The 25,065-nt window shown below is 34.8% G+C and overlaps 1 protein-coding gene across 1 annotated transcript in view; it reads right to left on the bottom strand.

Moving 5' to 3' along the window:
* LOC121091414 (formin-like) overlaps nt 1–25,065 on the bottom strand; it is a 147,895-nt gene that overhangs the window by 51,208 nt on the left and 71,622 nt on the right. The window contains exons 7-12 of the mRNA XM_040601174.1: nt 23,028–23,089; nt 22,182–22,270; nt 17,371–17,500; nt 15,768–15,914; nt 12,177–12,236; nt 9,892–10,012 (exon numbers count right to left, since the gene is read on the bottom strand). Coding sequence (XP_040457108.1) covers nt 9,892–10,012; nt 12,177–12,236; nt 15,768–15,914; nt 17,371–17,500; nt 22,182–22,270; nt 23,028–23,089 — 609 coding nt within the window. The remainder of the gene's footprint in view (nt 1–9,891; nt 10,013–12,176; nt 12,237–15,767; nt 15,915–17,370; nt 17,501–22,181; nt 22,271–23,027; nt 23,090–25,065) is intronic.

Raw genomic sequence — 25,065 nt, 5'->3', positions numbered from 1 at the left:
AATTTGAGAAAACAAACAGCCTGTTTCAGCATTACCGGGTTTAAAAAGAGGCAAATTCTCCATTAATGTAATAAACTTTTGGTTCATTTTCTTGGTATGCATTTTATATTAGTGAAATTAAATGTAATAAGCTACTTCAAACATTGTTTATTTCTAAATGAGCTATTGCAAAAAAAAAAAAAAAAAGAAAAAAAGAAAAAAGAAAAAGCAAGTGTGCAATAGTACTTGAAAAGCCCTTAGAAATTGTTGGATGTACATCTTGCTTCACCGACGGCAAATCTTGGCCACAGAAATGGAAACCATTAGCAAAACATTAAAACAAAGCTGGAAACTGCTGATTATCAGTTTGCCACTGTCTTCAGTTTTAATGCAGTACTTGGCTCAAAAGTTCTTTAAAAATCCCCAATATAAGTGAAAATATTTACAAAATAGAATGTCTCTCACTTAATGCCTATTGGGCAATAGTCTTTTAAAACTCCACAGACACTTGTAAATCTGTCAAAAGAATCACTGCCCATAAACAAACTTCCACGTAAAGGGTATTTCAGTGTCAATCAGACAGGACTTGGAATTTTTTAAGCACCATTTTTAAAGCAAATGCAAAACCAGAAATAGTTTAACGTTGATAACAGTAAATTACTAACTATTTACTCACCAGAACATACCAGTAGCATTTAAAGGAATCATCCTGACAGTGAAACCAAGTATCAACACCATGAATTCCTATAAACCTGTCACTGACACTATCCCCCATGAGTTATGCCACTGTGCAAGCTGCTGAGCATGCCCCCACCCCTTGCCTGCTCCCAGCCTGGCAGGTTACACTGCCAAGCTTGCTATTTCATTTTCCTGTTATAATGCAGGCTTTGACAGGAGGGTTACTATTCGAGCAGGTTTTTTTAGAACCCTTATCTTTTCCATTTCAAAGAGGATTTGAACCCATACCACAAATGAATTCGATGTAGCACTAAATAACCACAAATTTCTGTACGAGAGGATCCATTTTTTTTACAGCGCAGAAGTCTGCTACACTCCTTGGGCCTATATACCGCAATAAAATCTAATAAACTTCAGATAAAAAGCATAAATTTAAATCACTCAGCAAGTGCTACATAAGTTCCTCATTATTTAGTTAGTTTGGTTTTGCTTTATTACATTTTCTTACTCACAAACAACTTGGCAAGTTAAGAAGTTAGAGGAGATGCTTCCGTGTAGACACTGTTGCAGGACTTGGTTATACTCTCTTGTTATTACATGCAACTTAGTTACGTATTTACTGCAGGTACCTTTACCACCTTCATTATATCAGTGCCATCTACAGCTATTGTGCTTATTACAACCTTGCAAGTAAATGGATCTTTTCAATGACAGCAACACAATAAAGGTTCAAGCCCTAAAACCCTAGACAAAGCTGGGTTGACTCATACAAAAGCCTTTGCATCAAGTAGAGAGGGAAATGCCACGAAATGGGGTGGGAGGCTTTTTGAGACAAAAGTATCTCAGAAAAATGTAGAAGAGGATCAAACTGTGGTGGTACTCTATTCTCCAGCTTTGTTTTTATTGTCTTAAATAAAGGTCAAGAATTTAATGCAAAAGAAGCGCTAGCACATATAAAACTAACTGCAACATTCTAACCTACTAATCACTTGCATAGTTACTGTTCTGTAACGTTTTCAGCTAATTTAGAAAAAGAAATGTGCTTCTATGTACAATTATTCGCTCATTAGTATTTTGTTTTTCTTAAAAAAAAACATTTCAGAGGATAGACACCAATAAGTGCAACTTCAAACAGTCTGATCCTTCCCTGTTTGAAATATATTTCCCTGCTACCACAGAGAAACATGTATCTGTTTAGGTGCTCAAGCTCTCACATATAAATGAGACAGAAAAACATTTCCATAGGAAGTCCTAAGCTGTGTAACGTGAAATAATAGAATTGGTGGCATACAAAACACCCTTTAAAGCTCACCTGTTCTAATGGAGTTTTAACGGAAGCGGGGAGTCAGACATCTTGACAATTTTCCCAAGTTTGATCAGGTATTCTGGCTTTGTCTTTCAGGTTTAAGATTTGTGAGGGGTTTTTGCCTGTTTCTTTTAAGTTCATTTTGAACTTTTCCAGTATGTGATGGCACACAGAGGAACTGTCAGGCCTCTATTAGTTTCAACTAATCTAAAAGAAAATTTTTTGCTCCTTGGTTTGTCAAAGGGTATCAACATTTTATACAAATAATTTAAAAACCTTTCTGTTAAGATTGTTTCCTAAGAACACATTTAACAAAATGAACAAAGATTGCTAGTAAAACTAAATATTTTTCACACCATAGCAACATATCTGAGTCTCTGGTTAATGTATTCTCTCTGACATAGTAGTTTACATTCAGTGTGCCCTTCAGTGGATAAGCATACTGCAAGGGACTGAACAGCACATATAAATGAATATATGACTAAACCCTCAAAATTTTCTAGTCAACTCTTTGTAAGATCTCTTAAGTGATTCCAGCACATGTTATGAGTAGAAAGTTTTGGTTAGCATCAAGATCCAAATATACAGACCTCCGCACATCATTAAGATCTGCTGTGAGTGCAGAAATGTGTGCTAGCAGAACCTGCTGAGAAACCCGAACATTTACCTTCTGTGTGAACAGAAGAAACAAATGAGTATTTTGAAATTGAAGAGTCTTGTCTGGCTTATTTAGAGGAAGTAAAAATTTTTAAGCAGTAATAATAATATTTTTAATTGGATGACCCAAGATTTTTACAGTGCTAGGGAAAAAAAAGACCTTTCAAACACACAAACATGTTACTTAGCGTACTGAACAAGGGGTCAGATAGAAAAGAATTGCTGGGCAATGGTTGAAAGACTATGTTTATAAGCTGAAATTGTGGAGGCCAGAGAAGTGATCTCCTGTTTCCCTCTGTACTGCTGGATCTCTGATTTTCTGTGCAAGACAGATTATAAAGTTCCACCTAATGAATTCTTCTACTGAGTTTGTGGCTTTGGTTTAGCTAAAGCATGGTGCTTGGATTTAAAATCATGCAAATTCATAAATTAACTCTACCCTAGTCAAAACCAGCACAAATAGTAGCAGGAACACTTCTTGAAGTGCTAATTAGCCTCACTACACTAATTTGTATCCCACTGTCTGAATTAATGTACTTTCAGTGTTTGATCATTGGCAGTAAATATGTGACTGCCTCAATTCTAGCAGAAATCTGCCTTGCCTTTTACTGCATACTCCCTCAAAGAGCAAAAGCTGATGAGGTCCCTACATATGAAGTCACTGTTCCTCCCAGTGCTAGCATTACCATTCAATATCCATCACACACATTGACAGGGGCAATATTCCTTCTGTTCCCAGACGTATGCTACCTGCTCCCAGATGTATGCCACATAGTTATATACCTAATGCTCAGCACGCGCACACATTTATTTACATGGAAGGGCACAGAGAAAACTGCACAGAAACTCATAACTATGGTATTTCCAAGATTTGTTTGAGAATCTTAACATTTGCAGAACGATTTTTAACAAGAAGTTTCCTAGGATTCTTCAGTCAAAGAAAAAAAAAATAAAAGAAAAAATTAACAGCATGCCATTGTTTAACCAACAGAGAGCTTTCTCCCTCGCCTTTGTGTACACATGCAGACATCTGCTCCCAGGGATAAACTCTACTTTCCTCTATTATATTTCTAAATCTTATTACAGCCATTTCATATTATTCTCTATTATCACAAACTAGAAAATCTAATGGAATTTTAAGAAATGGTGTACTTAGGAAAATTTCCACTTAATGTATCCGCATATGAACATTACCAGTGGAACACTGGCAAAATGTTAGTTTCATTGTAAAATAGGATCCAATGCGCACATACAAAAAGTTTTTTTTAATGCCTGTGTTGTATCTTTGCCAAATCAAAACAAACTGAAATATATCTCACCCTGCTGAGGCAAGAGACTATTCAAAAAGTAGTCAGAAAAATCTGAGAAGGAAGAAAGTATAATTTTGTCAACTCTTTTAAACAAAATAACTTTTCCTGTACGAAGCTGTCCTTTGATCTTTTCCTTACATCATTCTGCATTGCCTCAAAATACACCACGTAAATGCTGGACAGTGCAAAAATATAGCGATACTCACCAGGTACAAAACAACAGGCTCCATTTATGCTAATGTCTAAAGACATAACACATGCACCTATTTGGCTCCTCATGTTCCAACACAGTTCAAATTTCTATTTGCTTGCACTTCCAAAATTTTAAGTTTAATTTTAAAATGTAAAAGTATAATTAATATGATGAAAATTAAAGTGACTAGTTCCTGGAAAGTTATCATACAACTTCTCCGCTCCTGCTGGGAAAATTTTTCTAGAACATTTAATGTGACTCAGATGTCTAAACCCTACTTACAAGTTGACTTAAAACATTTCATTTAAATTAGACTAAGGCTTCAACTCATTGAAAATATTTTAGAAAAAGACCTTTGATACTTTTTTGAATACTGTGCTCCTGTAATGAATGATCAATCACCTTCTACTGGGAAATATCTATTGATTCAACAAATTATTTAGAAAGTTAACACTCAAACAGATAGGTTTAAATTTTCATGATGTGATCCGGTAGCCTTACTGTCTACAAAGCAAATCACACAATAGTCAAAACCTCTCAACATCACAATTGTTGCCCTATTGATAATTATTGTATCATGATTATGCTAAAACTCTATTCCATATAACAGACTTTATCTAAGGCTGTATTATATATGAACTAAGCATAGAATTCCATCTGTATAAATAATAAGACATTCAATTAAGTTCTCCATCTGTGCTTACATAGAAATCCAACAAAAGCTGAAAATGAGTCCATTAATTGACAACATCAATTAATCTCTGTAACAAAAATGGTTTACAGTTAATTAGTGGGCATTTTGTTGCAAAAAACCTTTAACTCCGTTTGAGGACTCTGATAGGAACACACATTTAAGAAATTTAAATTAACTTCTTTAATCAATATTATTGATTAAACTTTTTCTGGTGTTGTATATTTTCCTATTGGTAAATATATTACCTTATAATCCTTGTTAAAAACAAATGTTGTTCAGTATTTTAAATCTGGAAAATCAGAGAGTTTTAGTCTTAAATGAGCGTGAACCGATTATTTCTTCTTTTTGCAGCTTCCTCCTTGTCTCTATTTACAGTGATAGTGGTTGCAAGAATAGCGAATGAGTGACGCTTTTCAATTGCCACCCATTTATCATTTCTAAAATCTCTTCCATTCTTGTCTAAATTTTGTAACACACATCCACTTTGCAATATAACATGGTACCGAGCTCCCTGAAGAGGCACTCAATGAAAGCAATGTCTGGTCTAGTCAGCAATGCAAAGAGACAGGGTTAATTAGCTATGATGCTGATATCGGTATGGCAACACCATGCTAGTCACATCCAGCGCGCTGGATCTGTTTCTATGAAAAAGAATATATATATACACACACAGACACACACACATATTCATATCTGAAAAAGAATATACATATTGTCATGCCATTTGAGAATGAAAATAAAATGAAACACTTGAAGAAGAGGCAGAGGAAGCCAGGCATTTTCAGCCTCGTGAAGAGAAAGCTAACTGGGGATCTAGTTTTTCATTTCAACTATCTAGTGAATAGCTATAGAGAAGATGAAGCCAGACTTTTCTCAGAAATGCACATCTAAAGAAAAAGAAGCCATAGTCACCAGTTGCAGCACAGGAAATTCTCACACAGGATAAGGAAAAAACAGTGATTCAGCACTGGAACAGGTGGCCAGAGAGGTGTTGGAATGTCTATCCTTAGATTCAAAATTGAGCTGGCTAAGGCCCTGCACAACCCAATCTAAATATGAAATTAGTCCTGCTCAAAGGCTTTGGACCACAGGACCTCCAGAGGCTCCTTCCAACCAACCAGCCTGCATTTCTGTATGATTTTAAAATACTTGTAATGCTTCTGTATGAAAACAGCCAATGTAACATTGTCATTGCTCAGCTTTTCACACATAGCTTTTACCTGCTTCCCTTTAAATATTGTTTATAAGGATTACACAACTTTATAAGATGGGGTTGCCATAAACTAAAGTTTTGATGAAGTTCCACTACTTAAATGTGGGAAAGTTGGGGGTAACATTTATGCGAGATACAGATCTGTCAACAACTAGGTTAAGAGGCCCTCAGTTTGAGAACGCGTCTCCTGGAATACTGAAATCCAGCTGACTATTACAGGTAGCTGATCCATGAAGTCTTGTTTCTATTTTAGATTAAATTATTTCCTTTCAGTCGTGTGTGTGTAAACACTTACATATACAGTCACTCACACTCAGTTAGTAAAAATTTAAAACCTATACAGTACTGAAAAAATACCAGTAAGCAAATGGCAACTAGTATTTCTACTGGTAGCCATGGAAAAAGGTGAAAGCAAAAGGATCTGGATTTTCAATGGAATTTGAACATTACAGTCTCGTAGGAAATGTAATTAATTATGAGAAATAAAGGTGTGACTCTTGAAAGTATTCAGAGTGGACCTACCTTGGTTTCCATCTTTAACCATTCAATAAATATCTTTGATCTTTCAGTTGTTAAGGTCAAGAATACTAAAAAGTTATAATGAACATTACAGTAAATGATACAATGAATCTAATATTGCTTTCTTTTGACCAATGGAACAGCATTTTAAAATTTCACAAATTTGCTCTTGTATTGCAGTAAAGAACAATGTGTATTTTGTATGTACAGAAACAATCTATAGTGCAACTGATTTTGAATAATTAAGATGGTTCAACTTTGGAGAGAGATGAATAAAAGGTTCACAGTAAAACTCATACAAGTCTATCATACTTTGGTAAAGTGGCTTTCTTTCTAAAGATCTTCTTATGATTACACACTTCAAGTGTTATATACTTACTGCACAAGAAGAGCAATCAAGTGGTATTGTCCAGACTAAAAAGGAGATAATTTTTCATCATAGGGAAAGGAAAAAGTGGAAATCATTGCTCTAGACAAGGAATAAGATATCTTACAATCTTAAAATACTGATGCAAAGCAAACCCTTTTTTTAAAAAAATAAATATAAATATTAACTGGAAAGCTAACACTTGTTAAATGAATCAATGTATCTGCTTATGCTACTATGTAGAATTTGAAAACCTTGGAAATATACAGGCTATACAGACCTGGAATGAAAAAATGAGTTTACAGAAAAAAAATTCTTTTTCCTGTGACTTCAAAGTGGAACAAGCTTTCACTCTAAAATTTTTATCTAGCTATTTAATATTACATTCATTTGCATGTCTTTTCCCTTAAAAGCCTATATTAAATGCAAGCATTATTTTTAATGTAAGAATGCTCACTATTATAAAGTTTGTTCAGGAATATGTTTTAAAAAACTGTTGAATTAAGGTTATCCAGAAATTTGCTTGAATTTTTTGAGCAAAACTTTAGCTTAATCCCTTTTGACTGAAGTTAGCCTGTCCCTTCAAAGTCTAATCTAAAAGACTTCAAAATACCAAGTTGTATGGAACTCAATCTGTTTATCTGAAAAGGATGAAAGGGTTTGTGCTCCATCTAGATTTGAACTTTTGGTTCCACAGCGTCTAGGTATTTAAAACCAGAGGTTTACACCATTAAGACATGCCATTCATGATAACTCAATCTTTCCTATGTTAATAACCATGACAGAAAGATAATTAATGCCTTGGTAAACTAGTAAAAAAATGTTTTAAATACTAATGACAGCTATTATGAAAAGTGTCTATGAAAATTGCCATTTCGGGTGCAAGAGGTGATTTTTTTTTTTTTTTTAAATTATTCTGTACAAATCTCAGAAAAAAAGTAAATCACTAACAGAAACATTAGCTCGCTCCCTAATGACACAGAAGAAAACCCCTCTTTGGTTTATTACCTTTGCCTCATCCAACTTCCAAGGTAATCTGCTTAAGACTACGTTAGCCAACCAAACTGTGAAATAAATCCAATGTACCCTATAACACTGGCAGCCCCAGTTAATATTGTTCAAATTATTTACATCTGAAGGGCCGCGCCTGTCTGGATAGCTGGGCCCGACGCTTCTCTGGACTTGGTTTCTGCTACTCACATCTGTTTCAGCTTTAGACTTTCACTGGTATTCTGCCAGCACCCACAACTTTTTAATGGCTACAATAAACTACAGAGACTCATCAAATCTTTGTTGTACGTGTTAAAATTATAACCTCTTCAATTAAAATTTTGATTTAAAAATAAACTTCAGCATTATCTGAAGAAAAAAAATTTGAAAGGGAATGTTTGAAAGAGATACAATATTTTTATATGAGTTATTATTTCTTTGTTTAAACATAAGAGAATAATCACAGGAATGCTTGTTAGAATTCTGCTGCATATTTCTGAGTGATAAAGTACCAACACTGGAAAACATTTCCACAACCTTCTTTGTTTCAAATCTTTGCTGTCATTAACTTTATATGTTAATTGGCTTGGCTGGGTTTCAAATACATCTTTACACAGAAGAATTATGAAAAAAACCTCAACATAACGATTTTTCAAATTTCCTATAAATAAACAAGAAAATTTGTTTTAGAAACTAGAAGTCAGTGATTACAAGAAAGCTGAAGTTTTTATTTTAAGAGTTAAAGTGTTTAGCTTTTCCTGCTTGCTGTCTGTGCCTTTGCAATGTAGAACAAATATGATGTGAATGTCACAGCCTCAACGCAGATCCTGCAAGCCCAAGACACATGACAGCAGGACTACATGCCGAAAAAGTACACGATCAAACACAGATCAAGTTTCTGCACAAATGAGCCCAAAAGAGGGCAGGGCAAGGGGTTTACAGGGCCAAGCGATGAGAGGAGATAGAGCACTCACTTATGCCCGGGTCGAACAAACAACAACTGATACTTTCCTACCACTGTTAACCTTTGAAACTATCCTAAAGATGGCAGTGACCTAATCCAGCAATTTCTAACTGTAAGGATAAATTATTTTGCAATGGTTTTCATTGCCTTATATTGAAAAAAATCTAAAACAATCATCTTGTCCAACTCTGATTCTAAAACAACTCGTCCATTTTGATGCAGCTATATAAATGTAAACAGAAGTTTTTATAGAAAGGGTTTTATGCAGACTCTCTCCCTGAACTCCATTTTCTACACCAAACTGCTTCAGCAAAAGTAGCAACTTTTCCTTAAGAAACAAGACAGGCTTAAAATATTCAGTCATCATTTGCTGGACTTATTTTAGAAAGTTAAATGAAGCACAAAATAAAAATGAAACTGCTTGGAATATTTAGAGAGCAACCCTTCCTACTTTATTTCCACTCAGTACCTTGATTGATAGATGAGTTGGGTTTCCGAGCCCCTCTTTATAATAAACATTTTAAAATGTTTATTTTATGTCCCAGGGTGAAAATATTTTGAACTGGAGCTTTCCATTTCCCTTTGCTGTGCCTTGGCAAGCTGTGTTTTATTTCTACATTAATAGTATTCAACTCTTTCTTGTAGCTGTTAAATTGTTGTTAGACAAGTACTGAAGAAAGTATTTATGTTATGGAACTAACAGATATCTACAGTTAAACACACAGTTCTGGAGAAGCCAGAGGAAAATTCACACATAACTAAAGAAAATTTCAGAAAAATTTCTTTAGGGACCTCTTGATTGTAAAAGGGAAAATTACTTTTCAGTATCTTTACTTTCATTTTTATTAAGTCATGAGTTTGATTTTTTCTTTCTAATTTATGTGAGTAATTTGTGCCACAGTGTAAAAACTCTAAATGAATCAACACTATAAACCTAATTAGCAATAAGAAAACCTCATAAAGGTCACATTTTAAATGGCACTTTGTTGTTAGCAGAAAAAATGTGAAAGTTCCCAGTTACCTTCTAGATCTCTCTTCAGTTTCCTTAAGTCTTTTATTAGGTCTTCAAACTTAACTTGGGAGGCCTGGAAAAAATCCTGTGGTTCTGGTAAAGGAAAAATACTCTTGTCTGTTCCTGCTTCCTAAACAAACAAACAAACAAACAGGCCACTATGAAAGCTGAATGCATTTGCAGTGATATAAATTACTTTTTTTGAAACGTCATCTATGAAACGCTACTATAGAAATGCAAAAAGAATATATTTTTAATCATTCTTGCTAAAACAACATATATATCATTCATGATGAAATCCTGACCATTCTGAGTGTTGAAACTTCCTTTTCGATTTTGTTAAGCAAACTGTGCTCACTTTAAATTACAAAACAACACTTAGCTCAAGAAATTTCAGTTCATTTCAGTTCAGTTCATCAATAAAGGTTTAGATAAAGGATTAGAAATTTCTTAAAAACAGACAACATGCCAAAAGTTTGTGATTTCATTCTCTCTTAACTCATTAAACGACACACACTGTGTAAGAATAAATTGAAAACAGTATTTATATATTGCTTGAAGTATTTTGTACTGATTAAAAATACACAGTTCAAGGTTTATGTGGCTAAATACATTACATGGGTTAATGTCTGTATGGAATTCCTAAGTATATACCTTATTTTTAGCATAGTAAGAAAAAAAAATCAGAAGTAAACCAAACCAACCAAAAAACCCCTTACAATGTTTAAAGCAGTACCTCCAGTGAAAATTTAACCAGTATATAAACGGTATTAATATGACATCGCTGTGCATAACCATATCCTAGTGAGTTTAAAATATTACCTGTGCACAAAATTCAATGTATAATAAAGGAAAACTCAGAGAACTAATAGTTTTGTGAGCAGGGAAAAAATATTTTTATAAAGATATGAACATTCAGGGGAAAAAAGTACAATGGATGACATTTGTACTGTGTCCATTTCCTCCCAAGGAAGATAAACTGTTTTGTTTTACAAAACTCCCTGAAGTAAAATTATAGTGTAGTAGAAAGTTTGCAGAAAAAATTAAATATTTAAATAAATTAATCAGAAAGCATTAGCTTCAGCAGTATTAAAAAAGGAAAGAAGAATACATATGCCAATACCCAGAGAACTGAGACACACTACAGGTAAGACAAAGTTGCTTTCGTTATAAAGCTTTTTACAAGACGGATACTTAGGTTAAAGTAATAACACTTTATTTACTTCCCTGCCCTCCCCATCCCCCTAGCACCAGCCCCCATCCCCATTAAAAAAAAAAAAAAAAAAAGAAAAAGGAAAAAGAATACAAGCACAGATCTATGTATTTGCTACTGCTTTTTATCCTCTGCAGCTCAGCCCCAGGAGCTGTTCCACAGGCTCTTGACACACAGACCCTCCAGCATCAGAGATCATTAAATCATTGAATTATTTGTATTGGAAAGGGACCTTTAAAAATCACCTAGTCCAACCCCCCCTTCCATGGGCAGGGAAATGTCTTCACTTACTTTAGTCCTACTCTTGGAAAAAATACTTATGATTACTAACTCATCAGTTCAACATCCTTATGTAAGAGTTAAAAAGAAAAAGACAAAAATGAAAAAGAAAAAAATATTTGTATTCAACCAGACATAGGGCCATGAAAAATTACACTAGTCTTAGATTCAAAGATTAGATAAAGCCATCTTCTTAATCTCAAAAATAAGCAACTACATACTTTAAATCAATTAAAAGTGACATTTTCATTTGAAAGACAATAATTCAAATTTTCCACTCAAAAACTCTGGGCACTGCTGATACCTATCAAAAAGCCTCATAAATGTAACTCACTTAAAGTAGCAGCCACACCTCTTCCCACAGTAACTTCATCCCCATCAACTGACTCACCCATATTAAAATACCAACCTGTCCTTGCTTTCTGTCATGAGAGAGAGAAATCATGCTCCTGTCTTCCATTATTACCACATCAGAACAAGATTTACAACACCACAGTAACCAGGATGTAAGAAAACAGGAGCGGAACGACCACCTGCCCAGTCCCAACAGTCGCAGGCAACTGCCTGCAGTGGTTAGTTCAACTGTTAATGTGTAAAATTTTCTAAAGCCTTATCTTAAAACCTATAGCAAATTTCAGACCTATTGAGGTCCACAACTATTACAAGAGAGCAAAAGAAATGGATTTTATTTTTCTGTCAAAGCTACTGTGTTCAGATTTTTAAAAGGCTAATACCAACCCTTTGTCAGGCTCTTACAGAAACTAACTTTTGGAGAGGCTGATACAGCAAATAAATCTTTTACCTTATCACAGTGGCGTAGGTAATATATGACGACATAATCCACGAGATTAATACCACTATCCTAGGAAAAATAAACACATTATTAAAAATGTGTGAGATTAAGACTGTTTCAGGTGACGGAAAACTTACTCTATTTCAAAAGAAATGTATTATTATTTCATATAGCTGTGAGAAATAGGACTCACAATATCTTCAGTCCTAGTATTATTGATGAAAAAAATCAATCTTTTGTAACATAGGTTTGAATGTACCACCACACGACCTAGAGCTGCCTTCGGTTCTAAATACCAGGTAAGAAACCATGCACTGGGAGAAGCTGTCCTCATATATTTTTTTAGTAATACAAGGAATTACTGAATAACAATATTAATTTAAATAATAATATTAAGAAATAATATTATTCTTGACTATAACATTAACTAAATATTGCAGTCACCTAAGATATATTAAGGTGAATTGAATTAATTTCTTGATTCCTCTAGTCTTAATTCATCTACAACGAAGATCTGAAAGAGGCATGGATATTTTTCATATTTGACTCCAAATATAAAACCAGACAGCATTTACCTAACAATTAGTGTATTTCATGCCCTTTTGCCTTATAAATATGAATTTTAATACATTCTTTGTGGAATCACCATTTCCACGGTCCTCCATACAACTGTACACAACATCATTCTATGTTGTTACATGTTATTGGGTTAGCATAGGCCAGACAAGCTAAAGGAAAAGTGTAAAACTGTGCCTTATACATTAGAGGGTATCGTTTAACAACATAAAGAATCATAACATAGGGAATTAGATCTGGAATGTCTTTGAAGGTTTTCTGGATGTGTTTTCATATTGTATATTGACAGGTATCAGGACTAATATTTGTATGTGAACAATGTCTGACTTCCTGTACAGAGCTGCCTCGCTTGTAGTAGCAGCACATTATATTTTATTAAGATCATATACCAGCAAAATTCTTAACTAAGCAAGTCACTGCTGTCATGCAGACAAAGCCACTCTACTGGTGTAATGGTTTTAGAAGACATTGCTGGCAGGTCATATGACAAAAAAAACCCTGAAGTGACTCATGAACATTTGATTGCCCTTTTAGAATAAAATATACCCGTTACTTTATTTTCTACATGTTAAACTATCAAACCTATTAATTTGGTTTAAAGCGCATTTGCAGATGACAAAACACAGATTTTGAAGTAGTGAGCTACATTTAAAAAAAAAATCTCTATACCGAGTAACATACTAGGCTCATGTGACAAAAAATAACTTTTATGTGAAATAAGAGATATTTAACATTGACACTTCACCTTTGCTCCTGGAATACAGCTTACCTAGATGTAATAGTGCTTGCTGGCAATTCCCAAGAACGGAAAAATGGGACACAGGAAGGATACCTCAGTGTTCAAAAATACAAGACCCTGCATTCATCTTCCTTGCAGATACAGTCTACCAATTATCTCTGGGGTTCCACGTCTGCCTGTAGCAGCTGGTCCCTTTGAGTTTTTCTGCATTTTGGAGACTAGTCCGAACTAATAATATATTTATTTTGGCTACCAGGAAACTGTAAATAATGTAATTTTTTAGCTTGTTTTGCTGAGGAACAAGTCTTATGCAATTACACTGTGCAACTGCCACTCCTTTTCATAACCTGTTATTTTGGAACGTGCTGGCTAAATTCGGCCAAATTATCCCAGGGATTATTACATTCTTACAAGTTTATGGTTAGATAGAAGAGTGAGGCTAAAATTAGTGCTTCTGCTGAGAAAAGTCAGGCAAAGCTGAGCTGGTTTACATTTTTCTCCATGGCAGCTGACCAACCAGTGAACACCTGAGTACTGGGAAACTCGGCCTAGTTCTAGTTTAGCTGCAGCTTGTACCGTGCTTTGTCCATAGAGTAGGATTGGAAGAAAAGTGGTCATAGGGATCAGCTGAACTCATTGCAGTGAAGAGGAAAGTAAGAACTAGAATCATAGAATCATTTGGGTTGGGAAAGACCTTTAAGACCATAGAGTCCGACTGTAAACCTAACACTGTCAAGTCCACCACCAAACCATGTCCTTAAGTACCACATCTACACCTCTTCTAAACACCTCCAGGGATGGTGACTCAACGACCTCCCTAGGCAGCCTGTTCCAATGCTTGGCCACCCTTTCAGTGAAGAATTTTTCTTAATATTCAATCTAAATCTCCCCTGGCACAACCTGAGCCTGTTTCCTCTCATCCTAACACTGGTTCCTTGGGAGAAGAGACCGACACCTCCCTCGCTACAGCCTCCTTTCAGGTAGTTGTAGAGAGTGACAAGGTCCCCCCTGAGCCTCCTTTTCTCCAGGCTAGACAACCCCAGTTCCCCCAGCTGTTCCTCATACAACTTGTTCTCTAGACCCTCCACTATCCTTGTTGCTCTTTGGACACACTCCAGCATCTTAATGTCTTTAGGAGACAAAGGACTCAAATCCATCGGAAAAACTCTATTAATAGAGTTGCTCACTGAACAATTCAACAAACATGTTTTTACATTTCATTAATGATGGTATTCACAAGTAAAATAAAAAGCTCCCTAGACATACTGCTTCCCTGACATTGCCTGTCTCACAAGCACGTTCCTACATACACGAAGCATAAACAGGAACAAAAGCTTTAAATCTACCATACTAGTTCAAGACAGCACTTCATGCAGGAAAAGAGGAAGAACATGAAAGAGCAGGTTTTTTTCTCACCCTTCAAATCTGTACCAGCATCAGCAGAAAATACCTCCTATTCCTTGCTGCTTCATATATCCATGTGATGTCTAGGTATGTTCTTTGGCAAAGAATGACTCTGAGCAGTGTTTCCATTGCCTACATTATTTAGCACCTCCTCCTCCACCCTACTGAAATAAGGAACAAAGTAACCTCATCTCAAAAGGTGCCAAGAGTTTGTTTGAGCCTGACTTTGATCCCAGCATGACTAACCAAAAACGTGCAAGTGGTTCTCAGTTTTTGACGAAATAATTTACTGCCATCTATGAGCATTTTCTTGTCCATGCTGTTCATAACTCATGCCTCACATCCGTTACACTGCCAATTCAAAAAGACTGAAAATATCTGTTTGGATCTGACAAACCTCTTTGAAGAGGATTAAAACCTGTATATTATATATTTATATCCATTACATATAATTCCTTAGTGTATATGGTACACTGAACCGTTAGTGATACTTTGGTCCTAAACCTGATTTTTAAAATGTTTTTACTCACACAGAACTACCTTAAGTTAAGAGCAAGAAAAAAGAATGGGGACATTTGCTGGAGAAGACTTCATCCGTGCTCTCTCACTTCTCTGTCCCCTACTGTAATTAAGTCCCTTCTAGCAGAGACACACAGAAGTTCTCACGTAAGACAACTAATTTAGTAGTACTGAATGAGAAATTGGAGATTAAAGAAATATGCATGTGTATAGGAGGAGGTGAAAAGTTGGGAGAAAATAAGCAAGAAAATGGTACAAAGTGCCTTGCTAATAGCAAGAAGAAAATAGTAATTTTTGACAAATGATGGAACAAAAAAAGAACACTTAAGAAAAATTATCTTTAATTAAAGATGAGTACTTACCCTGCTTTTGACATCCTTTAGTTTGGGGAGTATTTCCAAACCAAATCCATCAGCTTGACCTCGTGTCCTATTCCCGCCATTCATGTAATTTCCAAAAGCCAGAATCAAACCTAAAATTTCCTTTACACTTGTCATGTTCAGCAAAGCCTGGAAAATGGATACTAGTCTGTAACTTCTATTGCACAAAAATTATGATAGCTAAGAAGTTTTTTTTAAAATTCTATTTTTGCTAGGGTTTTTGTTTCTTGTATGTTTTCACCCCTGTAGGGAAAGGAAGCTGAAATTGGTACAACAATCAAATATTTAGGAGAAGCATTTATTAAGACTGCATCTGCCTAAGATACTATGTTTAACTCAATCCATATGAAGCAAATTATGTGGCACCATATACTATGTACATGACAAAAAGTTTAATGGAAGATTACTAAACATTCTTAATAGGCTTTAAAAGTCTTACAGATGAGGCGATTATCATGAGTTTGCATAATGCACAGCCAAATGGAGATGTGGGGGTTTTGCTGCCACTAAGTTCAACTGGGACTGTCACCTTCAGTCTGCTTCTCGTTGGTCCTGGACTTTGGAAATTCACATTTCTGGATCTATACTTAACACAGATATACCAGGGCTAAGGACTAAAGTACTATGCCTCAAAACAGAAATCTGGAAACAGTGGAGAATTAATAAATTATTTTAATTTACATATAAAGATATCTATATTGTCAATCAAGAATCTGAGGCCACAGGCCTAATTCTTAACTGTGTAGCCTTATACTACACATTAGGTAAATCAATTGCAGTGTGAGCTCCTCATGAGTAAACAGAGGGAAATACCAATTTCCCTATCTTATACAAAACTGATTTCCTTTGGAAAGGAAACATTAAGTAACTATTTTTGTTGTTAGAACATGCAAAGAAATGCAAGGGGTAGAGTATGGGTACTTTGTGGCAGTAAAGCTAATCAAAAGCTAATCTTCAAATTGGAAAAAAAAATTAAATACCCTTAGGTCACTATTTAATTTCTCTTTTAATTCTCACCTCATTCTACTTTTCATGTTTTATTTATTATAATTTAGAAAAACTTGTCTTTAGTCACTCATAATATAGAAGTCTTAGGTAAAGCTTTGTCAGGTACTAAAAAATCTGCTGTATTAGTATAGATACCAGAGGAAAGTAATAAGTTAATGAACATGATAGGCATCTATTGCTGATGGCATGAACAGTGATATGCCAAAAAAAGTAAGTTTGCAAGGCCCTGTACTAAGCTACTCTGATATTTCTATTTTATGGAGAGTATTACTCTACTTACTGCGCAAAGTAATAAAAATCTGCCATTCAAATAAAAATACATTTTCTATGTAGAGCATAGGCCATGAGGCACAACTCGCCTTCCCTCTTTCATCCTCTTTTCATTCTTAAAAAGCAGCTAAAAAAATCAATATATTTATTTTCTTGAAAAGCCAATAACCAGGCTTATGTTTCATCACTTATGGTTAAAAAACAAACAAACAAAAAACCCCAAACAAACAAAAAAAAACACAAAAGAAAGAAGCATGAATACTCTAAAATAAATTTATGTTTTTATTTAGCTTTCATTATCACTTACCTTGGAAACACGAGTTATGATGTCAACTTTCCGGTGCACTGATGTTATCCCTTCAGAAAAAACTGACTGGAAGATAATACACTGAGCTCGTTCTGTGAAGTTTGGGATCTGAGATAACTCATATAAAAATCTGAGGAAAATAAAGAGTATTAATGAATCTTTGTATTTCTTACCTGTGGGATACATAATGGATCAAAGCTGTAGTATCATGAAATATACATGCAGTCTTTCCTATTCTAATCAAATCTGACAGAATCTATAATTGTTATATTCTTTATTTTCAATGTGTTAAGAAATTGTATTGGTATCAAGAAAAAGGCAAGGCATTAATCAGTATCACATTAATCCATTAACCCACTATCACAGCTGCATACTAGTAAACAGAAGAATCATAAACCTAGACCATAGGTTAAAAAAAAAAAGCAAGAAAAAGAAATGGCAAGAGCTAGAGAAACACTATGTATTTACTGTTTTCACTCATGTGTTTTTGCTTCCCTTAAAAATGTGCCCGGCCATACAGAACTCAACATATTCCTACAGGGTTATTTCGTAATATAAAACGTCTGTCAAGAAATTTCTTCTGATGTTTAGCCTCAGTTTTCTTTTACTAATTTGCATCACACTTCCAATTATACAGCAGCATGGCTTATGGTAATGCACCTAGCCATGTATTTAGTTCTAAAATACTTGCAGATTATATCCCTCTTCAGTCACTGGTCAGCAAAGTTACTGATTCTTTATCTGCCCTTGTATATACACTTCCCTCATGAGTCTATTAAAGCTTTCTTCCTTTAACTCTTCGGTAAATAAAAATAAATAGAAGCATATTCAACAACTCCAGTTTGGATATCACAAAATGAAAGCATCCCAAAGGCATGAGTAATTCCTCGCTTTTCTTCAATTTAAAATTTAAGAGCTTGGCTGAATAATACAAGAAGCTTTTACATTTCTTCTAATAACAGGGTTTGCATAATTTGCTTTGTGCATTTTGAGTCTAGGATTTCAGTGATACAAATGCTTTCTTAAAAACCAGAAACAAGCTGTATTCTGCTCCAATATCACTCAGAAACATTCTTCTTCTAATCTCCTGTCTACAGATTCCTTAGATCCCCCTTAACGCAACACCATAAAGATATTTCTACCTCACTGAATTATGGGAAATTCTGTGAACCATTATTAGCTTGAATTCTTATTAAATTTATTTTAATTATTTAATGCCAATACATCTGATTTCTCCAAATTATTTTTTTCATAATAAATATCAGCATCTTCAAATTAGCTTTGTAAATTTCTCATGCATGCAATGCTTTGCTGAATACATAGTGACTGTCTAAAAAAATCAGCTAAATCCACCTGTGGCTGGTGTGAAATACTACATTTTAATTGGAATATCATTTTTTTCCTTCTTTTGCTTTCTTTCCTGATGAAAAAAACTTATTGTGAGAGAAAGATTGGGAAGGCCTGGTTTGGCTCTTACACTTAAGCAGTGGGAAAAAAAGAAATGCCAAGCTGGTATTAATAAAAATGCTTCCTATTGGGAATGAATGGTATTGCCAGGAAAAAAAAGAGGATACTTTGCACTTTGTGTGAGAGAAACAAAAGAAAGAAAATCCCAAACTGCTTCACTACAGTTCTAACATACATGTGTTTTAAAAGTTTAAATTTACAAAGTCAAATAATACATATTCTTGCTCTCTGAGAAGGGAACTATCTCCTACACTGCTGGTCATTGTAATACAGTATAATTGTGCGAGAGTTAAAAAAGCATCAGCATAAAAAGAAAATGTCTCTCCAAATTTTTTAATTCAAAGTATTCAATGTAAATATCCAGACAGAACATTTATAACTGAAATCTGTCACAAAAAGGATTCTTAGTGACTACAAATGTAGTTACTAAACACAATGTCATGACATGAATCTGTAGCTATCAAAGATAAACCACCAATTGAAGTGGACAAAACTTATGCAGACAACAGAATATTCCTACTTCCGTCATTTTTGCAATTTTAGTCTGAGAAAAGTATGATTTTGACCTAAAGTAATAATGACATGACTGTGGCATAGCTTTTTGATGGGTTTCTCACTACTACACTTCTTATGGCCTAAAGTAAACATAGAAAATTTCATCTCTGTGAGGTCCATTTTACTTCTCTCCTGCAGAAACTGTAAATAAAAAAAATGCTTTTACTTGAGAACTCCTTTATCATACCAGAATTTTGTAGTAAAGGGCTTGAAAGTACTTTCAAGGCATATCACCATGTTAGTGTAACAGAACATTCTTCTAGAAGATAGGCAAAGAAGGCTGGTTCTATGGAGATAAGCTATTTAACATTTCACCTCTATCCACACTTGAGGAATATAAAATTTAGAAATATTTTTTGGCGGAAAAAGGTGTATCCAATCCTGCAACCTTCTGAGTAAACCAGCAAGATTTAAATTGGAGTCAAAGGAAAGCAGTCTTCAAAGAAAAGCAAATGGCATTACTTGGACAGCAATTATCAATAGCTTCCTGAATTCAAACTACATACAAACCAGGAAGGCTCGGTACCATATTTTGTTACTATTTCCTTTGTTAGTATTTCTTTCATAGTAGAGAGGGCTTCACAGAGATTATATTCCAGCTAAAGCATCTGTATCCTGCTAGCAAAGCCCCAAATTGTGGCCAATTGTGCATATAAATCCTTATCATGTTAATTAATATTAGCATTTTAACACCTATTATCATGAAGCATAATTTAGGGGAGTACTGTCATGTTGCTGTCATACTTACAGTTTGTGCCAGCAATAGCAAATTTAACATGCTAAATCAAAATCACATGTGCAGGAGAGCATCAGTGATACCACTTAAAGCCTTCTATTTGTCTGGCAAAAGTTTTAAAAGGTTTTAAAGGTTTTAAAGATGGCAAAGGTTTCCTTTAGACTTCAGTGAATTCATGCCAGTGATTTCATTATATGAATGCCTACTGCTAGTATCTGCAACCACTTGATAAATGGTTTGGTTTGCACTTTTGTTCTGATCTTCACTGAAGAAAATACATAAGGCTTATGCCCTGTAACAAATACTTTCATTTGCACATACAAATTCAGTACTTTTCTGTCTTTAACCTTTTATGGAATTAATATGCATGGTACAGTACCAGCAGATCTCCAGTTCTGCATTCAGGTTGACTTAGAGGCTGACAGACAACAAAACCAGCAGCACCTGATCTACTGAGTTTTCAGTAAGGATGTTATTTTCAAGGTCCCATAAAATTTACATAACTGCATCATCAGCAAATTGTTTCCCCCTAGAGGCAACATTTTAAAAAGCTAGTTTTCTTAACCTATATAGTTTAATAATAGGGGAAAATTAGGATAATTAAGACTTGCAGAGAGAACACAAAGTGTAATAATTGATAAAAAGTAGCTTTTGCCTTTGCCACTACTATTCCACTCTGAATGATCAGGCGTGACTGCTTAATTCACAGTTCTTTACTTATAATTATGGAACAATGATAGCATGAATCCAACTTCGTGTTTAATTTAGATCAACCTCTCTCCATTATAATTTACAAAACCAGACAACCTTTCATAACTCCAGTGGCTCTACAAGATTCATATTCCCCAGAACACAAAACACATTAATATTTATTTCACTCAGACATACAGCAAGCAGATTGCCAAAGATTCAAGCTCTGGAAAACATCAACTACTCACAATGTATTCTTATGCCCCAAGCCAATGCAATGAAAGCCATGGGTATGGGATGCAAGAACAGACTAGTATATACACTTTACAGATATTTGTCTTCTTAATCTTATTGAAGAATGATAGCCACTCTTAATCAAGAACAAGCATGATAGTCTCATCTCCCAACACTAACCTATTCCCTAGTGGACAGTCAGAAATGAGTATTTTGCTGCCTTGTGTTAGAAGAAAGAGAAAAAAAATAATTCTGCCCTTCACCAATAACATTTTAATGGAAAAAAAAAAAGGCAAGAAAAATTTAATACTTCTGACATCAATCAATTACATATTATCTCTGGTGTTTCAGCTCTCCCTCACCATACCCTTTCTTACGTGAAAGAGAGCAGAAAAAAAACAAAAAAAGAGAAGACGGAAAAGGAAGCAAGATGGCAGAGAGGCCTCAGGGCAGGAAACTATGCTATGATTAGAAGAGGATGGAAGTACAAAGAGAAAAGTAGCATAAGACAAACACCACTGGTAGGCTAAAATCTGAAATCAAATGTATACACTGAAACGAATTTCAGAATTTCAGGATCAGACTAAGAAATCTGATCTTGTGATTTTCACATTGGTCTAAGGTTCTTCTGCAGCAGAAGGAGCAACACTTTTTAATCCTTACATTTGTCGCTGCCCACAACAGTTGCAGGATATGAACTGTGGAATCAGCCTTGTAGGGCTTCAAACAGCATGACCAGAGTGTGCAGGTCACAGGACTCACCAAAAGCCTCTGTGCAGCTCTTTCAAATAATCAACAACCAAAATCAGTCTGGCCCTGCTTTATGTCACATTAATTTAGCCCTAAAAGCTCCAAGGGAAGGATAAGTGTTTTACAAATGTGAGAATGGAAACAGAAATTTTTATTGATTCAAGGCTATGTATTTTACCAGTTCTGGTGGTCCAAGTTAATGCAGTAAAATTTGTCATGTCTGAAAAAAGTTATGTGATAAAGGCAAACTACATCATCCCTTGAAATACACAGAAACTCTAAAAATTAGCAACCAAAAATTATGTCTCAAGATACCTTTAATATATCAGCAAAGGACCATACCATATAATGATAAAATATTACAAAAACATAATCTTACTGTTCTGGTTTATCCAGAAGCTTCAGTTCCTCTTCTTTTGAAGTCTGATAATATTGCTTGATTTTCTCCAGTTCATCCTGTTGTGCTCTCTAAGTGAATTATGAAGTAATTAATAACAAATTAATAAATTACAAATTTACCTGTTTGTCTGCAAGTAACAATTATATTTTTTTATTGAGAAACATTTAGACTATGCAAAAGACTAAGGCTTAAAAATCCAGGATACATTTCTTCAGTACCTTGCAGTGCGATTTACTGCCAATGGCCACAAAGCAGAGCATCCTTGTAGAACACAGCACTGCAAAACTTGATATAGGATTCTTCACAGTTTAGGTCTGTGAGGTAGCTCTGATATCTCTACAGCCAAGTGTAAATGCATTCTTTCATGCAACTTCAGAGTTACACAGTTCGTGAATGCTACATACTTAGGCTGCAGAACAATTTGGGTAATGACAGCAAAGCACTAGCCTTACTTAACTGTTTCAGCCACATACAACTTGAATGAGAAAACATTCAGCATGTTAGCACAAACCAGGCCTTAAGTAAGGACAGTTATTTTTTAGGTAGTCCAGGAGAGAACACTGCTAGATGTTATGCTTTTTGTTACACTTTAACCTGATTCCAAAGGCACTCCACTGATTTATAATTTCTGACATTTAAGCCAGTAAGAGAAATAAGCATGTCAGAAGATATTTTTTTGTTACCTGTTTTATTATATTTACATTCCCTAAAGACTTTTTCTATATAATGTCTCTTGTATAAAATGACAACAGAAAATAAAACTTCACTTATTCTGTGTCTGAAAGACTACAGTGATTAACTACAGCTTTGCCCCAGCCTACTTACATTTTCATATAGTGCTTCCAGTGTCTCCAGATCTACTACGGAGTCATCAACACACAGGATAGCTGTATAGAATACAATCACAAATTAGATGCTAAAAAACATATTTGAGAATTCAATTCTGTTTCCCGAGAAATGTACTAAAGAGAGCTGACCTAGCTAAAGGACATATTTGTATACAGTTAGTATTTTCTTATTGTCAGCATCTTATTTTTGTTCTGACTTCAAGTCACAGCACTCACACAAGAATTTACTATAAATGCAGAAGAACAGAGCTTTACTTTTCCCCTTCACTATATTCAGCAGACAAAGCTATGACCTGCCAGGTACCCAGCTGATTGCGTAGCTGGCCAGGCAGGAGAATGTGACAACAATTGATAAAAGGCAATGACCAGCACAGATTTCATGGTAGTTCATAAGGCTGGATAGGAAGGAATTGAGAGCTAGGGTGTTCAGGTCTCCCTATGTGCATGGGAGATCAGGGAGGTACAAACCCAGGGAGATCTGCTTGTCTTGGGGCTAGCAATCTTGGGAAGTAGACAGACACACTTGTAAGATTTGCAAGTTGCAAATTTGCAAGCACAAAAGACTGTGCTATAGATTTTTAAGGTATTTTCACAGAGCACTCACGTTTGAGTTATCTTTATCTACTAGAAGACTACTCACATGACAATTTCCAGGTAAATACTTTTAACATCACACAGCGACGCCTAAAGTATACTCTTCAATGATTAATTATGCCTCATTACCAAAAATGAAAAGTCTCAAAATGTTTCCTACCTTAGTTCCAAATGTTACTACATATGGAATATATGGCATTAGGTGTTTCCAACATTTGCAAATCTGTTAAAATTTAGGCAATTACAATTACAATTTAGGCAATGTATTTTTCTTTTGAAAACTAAACAGGATTGGTCCACAGCCCACTCTAATTGCTCTCCAACGTTAAATTCCAGTAAGCTGAGATGCGCAATGGAATATAAATAACTTTGGATGCCCAATTTTTCTGAAACTACTTTTTCACCAAGATTCATAATAGGACTGAGCACAATTTCTGAAATCTTGACTTCTGTTTAAATGTTACTGGGAATATTAAACCCAAAAATGTTACTGGGAACATTAAACCCAAAAGAATCAAGCTTAAGGTCTGTACCAATTTTCCACATAATCAGTGACTCATCATTACTTCATACCTGATAACTTTTGATTTCAACTGTATTATATTTCTTCAAAGGAAACTTGACTGCTTGTGAATTTAGAAGATTGTAAAAGCTCTTGCTGCATTTTCAATCCATGTTTGAAAGGGGCAAGGTACACATCTTTAAATAATTATTTAAAAGTAATAAGCTTTCGCCTGCTCTTCCACCTACCCCATGATTTTACATTGTGAAACTAACCAGCAGGCTAGTAAATTTTCTCTGTGGCAAGCTAATTAATTTTATTAAAAGGTCCAATGACATCTAGAAAGCTTTAACATTTTTCCTGTCAATTATGATTCCATCTGTTGACATTACCTTGGTTAGAAGTAAAGAATTATACAGAAGACGACAGTATCAGTGAAAAAAGGCAGTTTCTCCAACTATTAATCTTTACAGTAGGACAAAAATAAAAAGCTCAAGAGTGTAACCAAATATAAAGCCCCAACAACAGAGCTTGAAAAAAATCTTTGTTTAAGGAAAAATCATCAGGGATGGAACCTATGAGATCATCTGGTGGATCTTACAAGATGGTTCCATGAGTTGCCTTATAGTCTGTATTATGCAATGAAATTTCAAAAGAACCTAAAAGATTGGAAAATCTATTGGAAAATTGGTTTTACAGTCCAATAGATTTAATTGTTAAGATTTTAAAGTATGCATATTGAGGTAAAAAGCTTCCTTTTGTGGTTTCATTTTCATCCTATTTTGAAATATTCCAAAATCTGCTTAGAAGGAGAAATCTTTTTTCGGAGTTGTCTAGAAAAGCAACTTATTTGAGGTAATTTGAAGTTGTAATAGAAATGTAAAACATGTAAATAATTGTACATTTTTAAAGATACAGA

This window comes from Falco naumanni, chromosome 7, assembly GCF_017639655.2.
Source record: "Falco naumanni isolate bFalNau1 chromosome 7, bFalNau1.pat, whole genome shotgun sequence".
Taxonomy (NCBI): domain Eukaryota; kingdom Metazoa; phylum Chordata; class Aves; order Falconiformes; family Falconidae; genus Falco; species Falco naumanni.
Note: the sequence above shows the minus strand (reverse complement) of the source record. Positions and strands in the feature narration are given on the sequence as shown.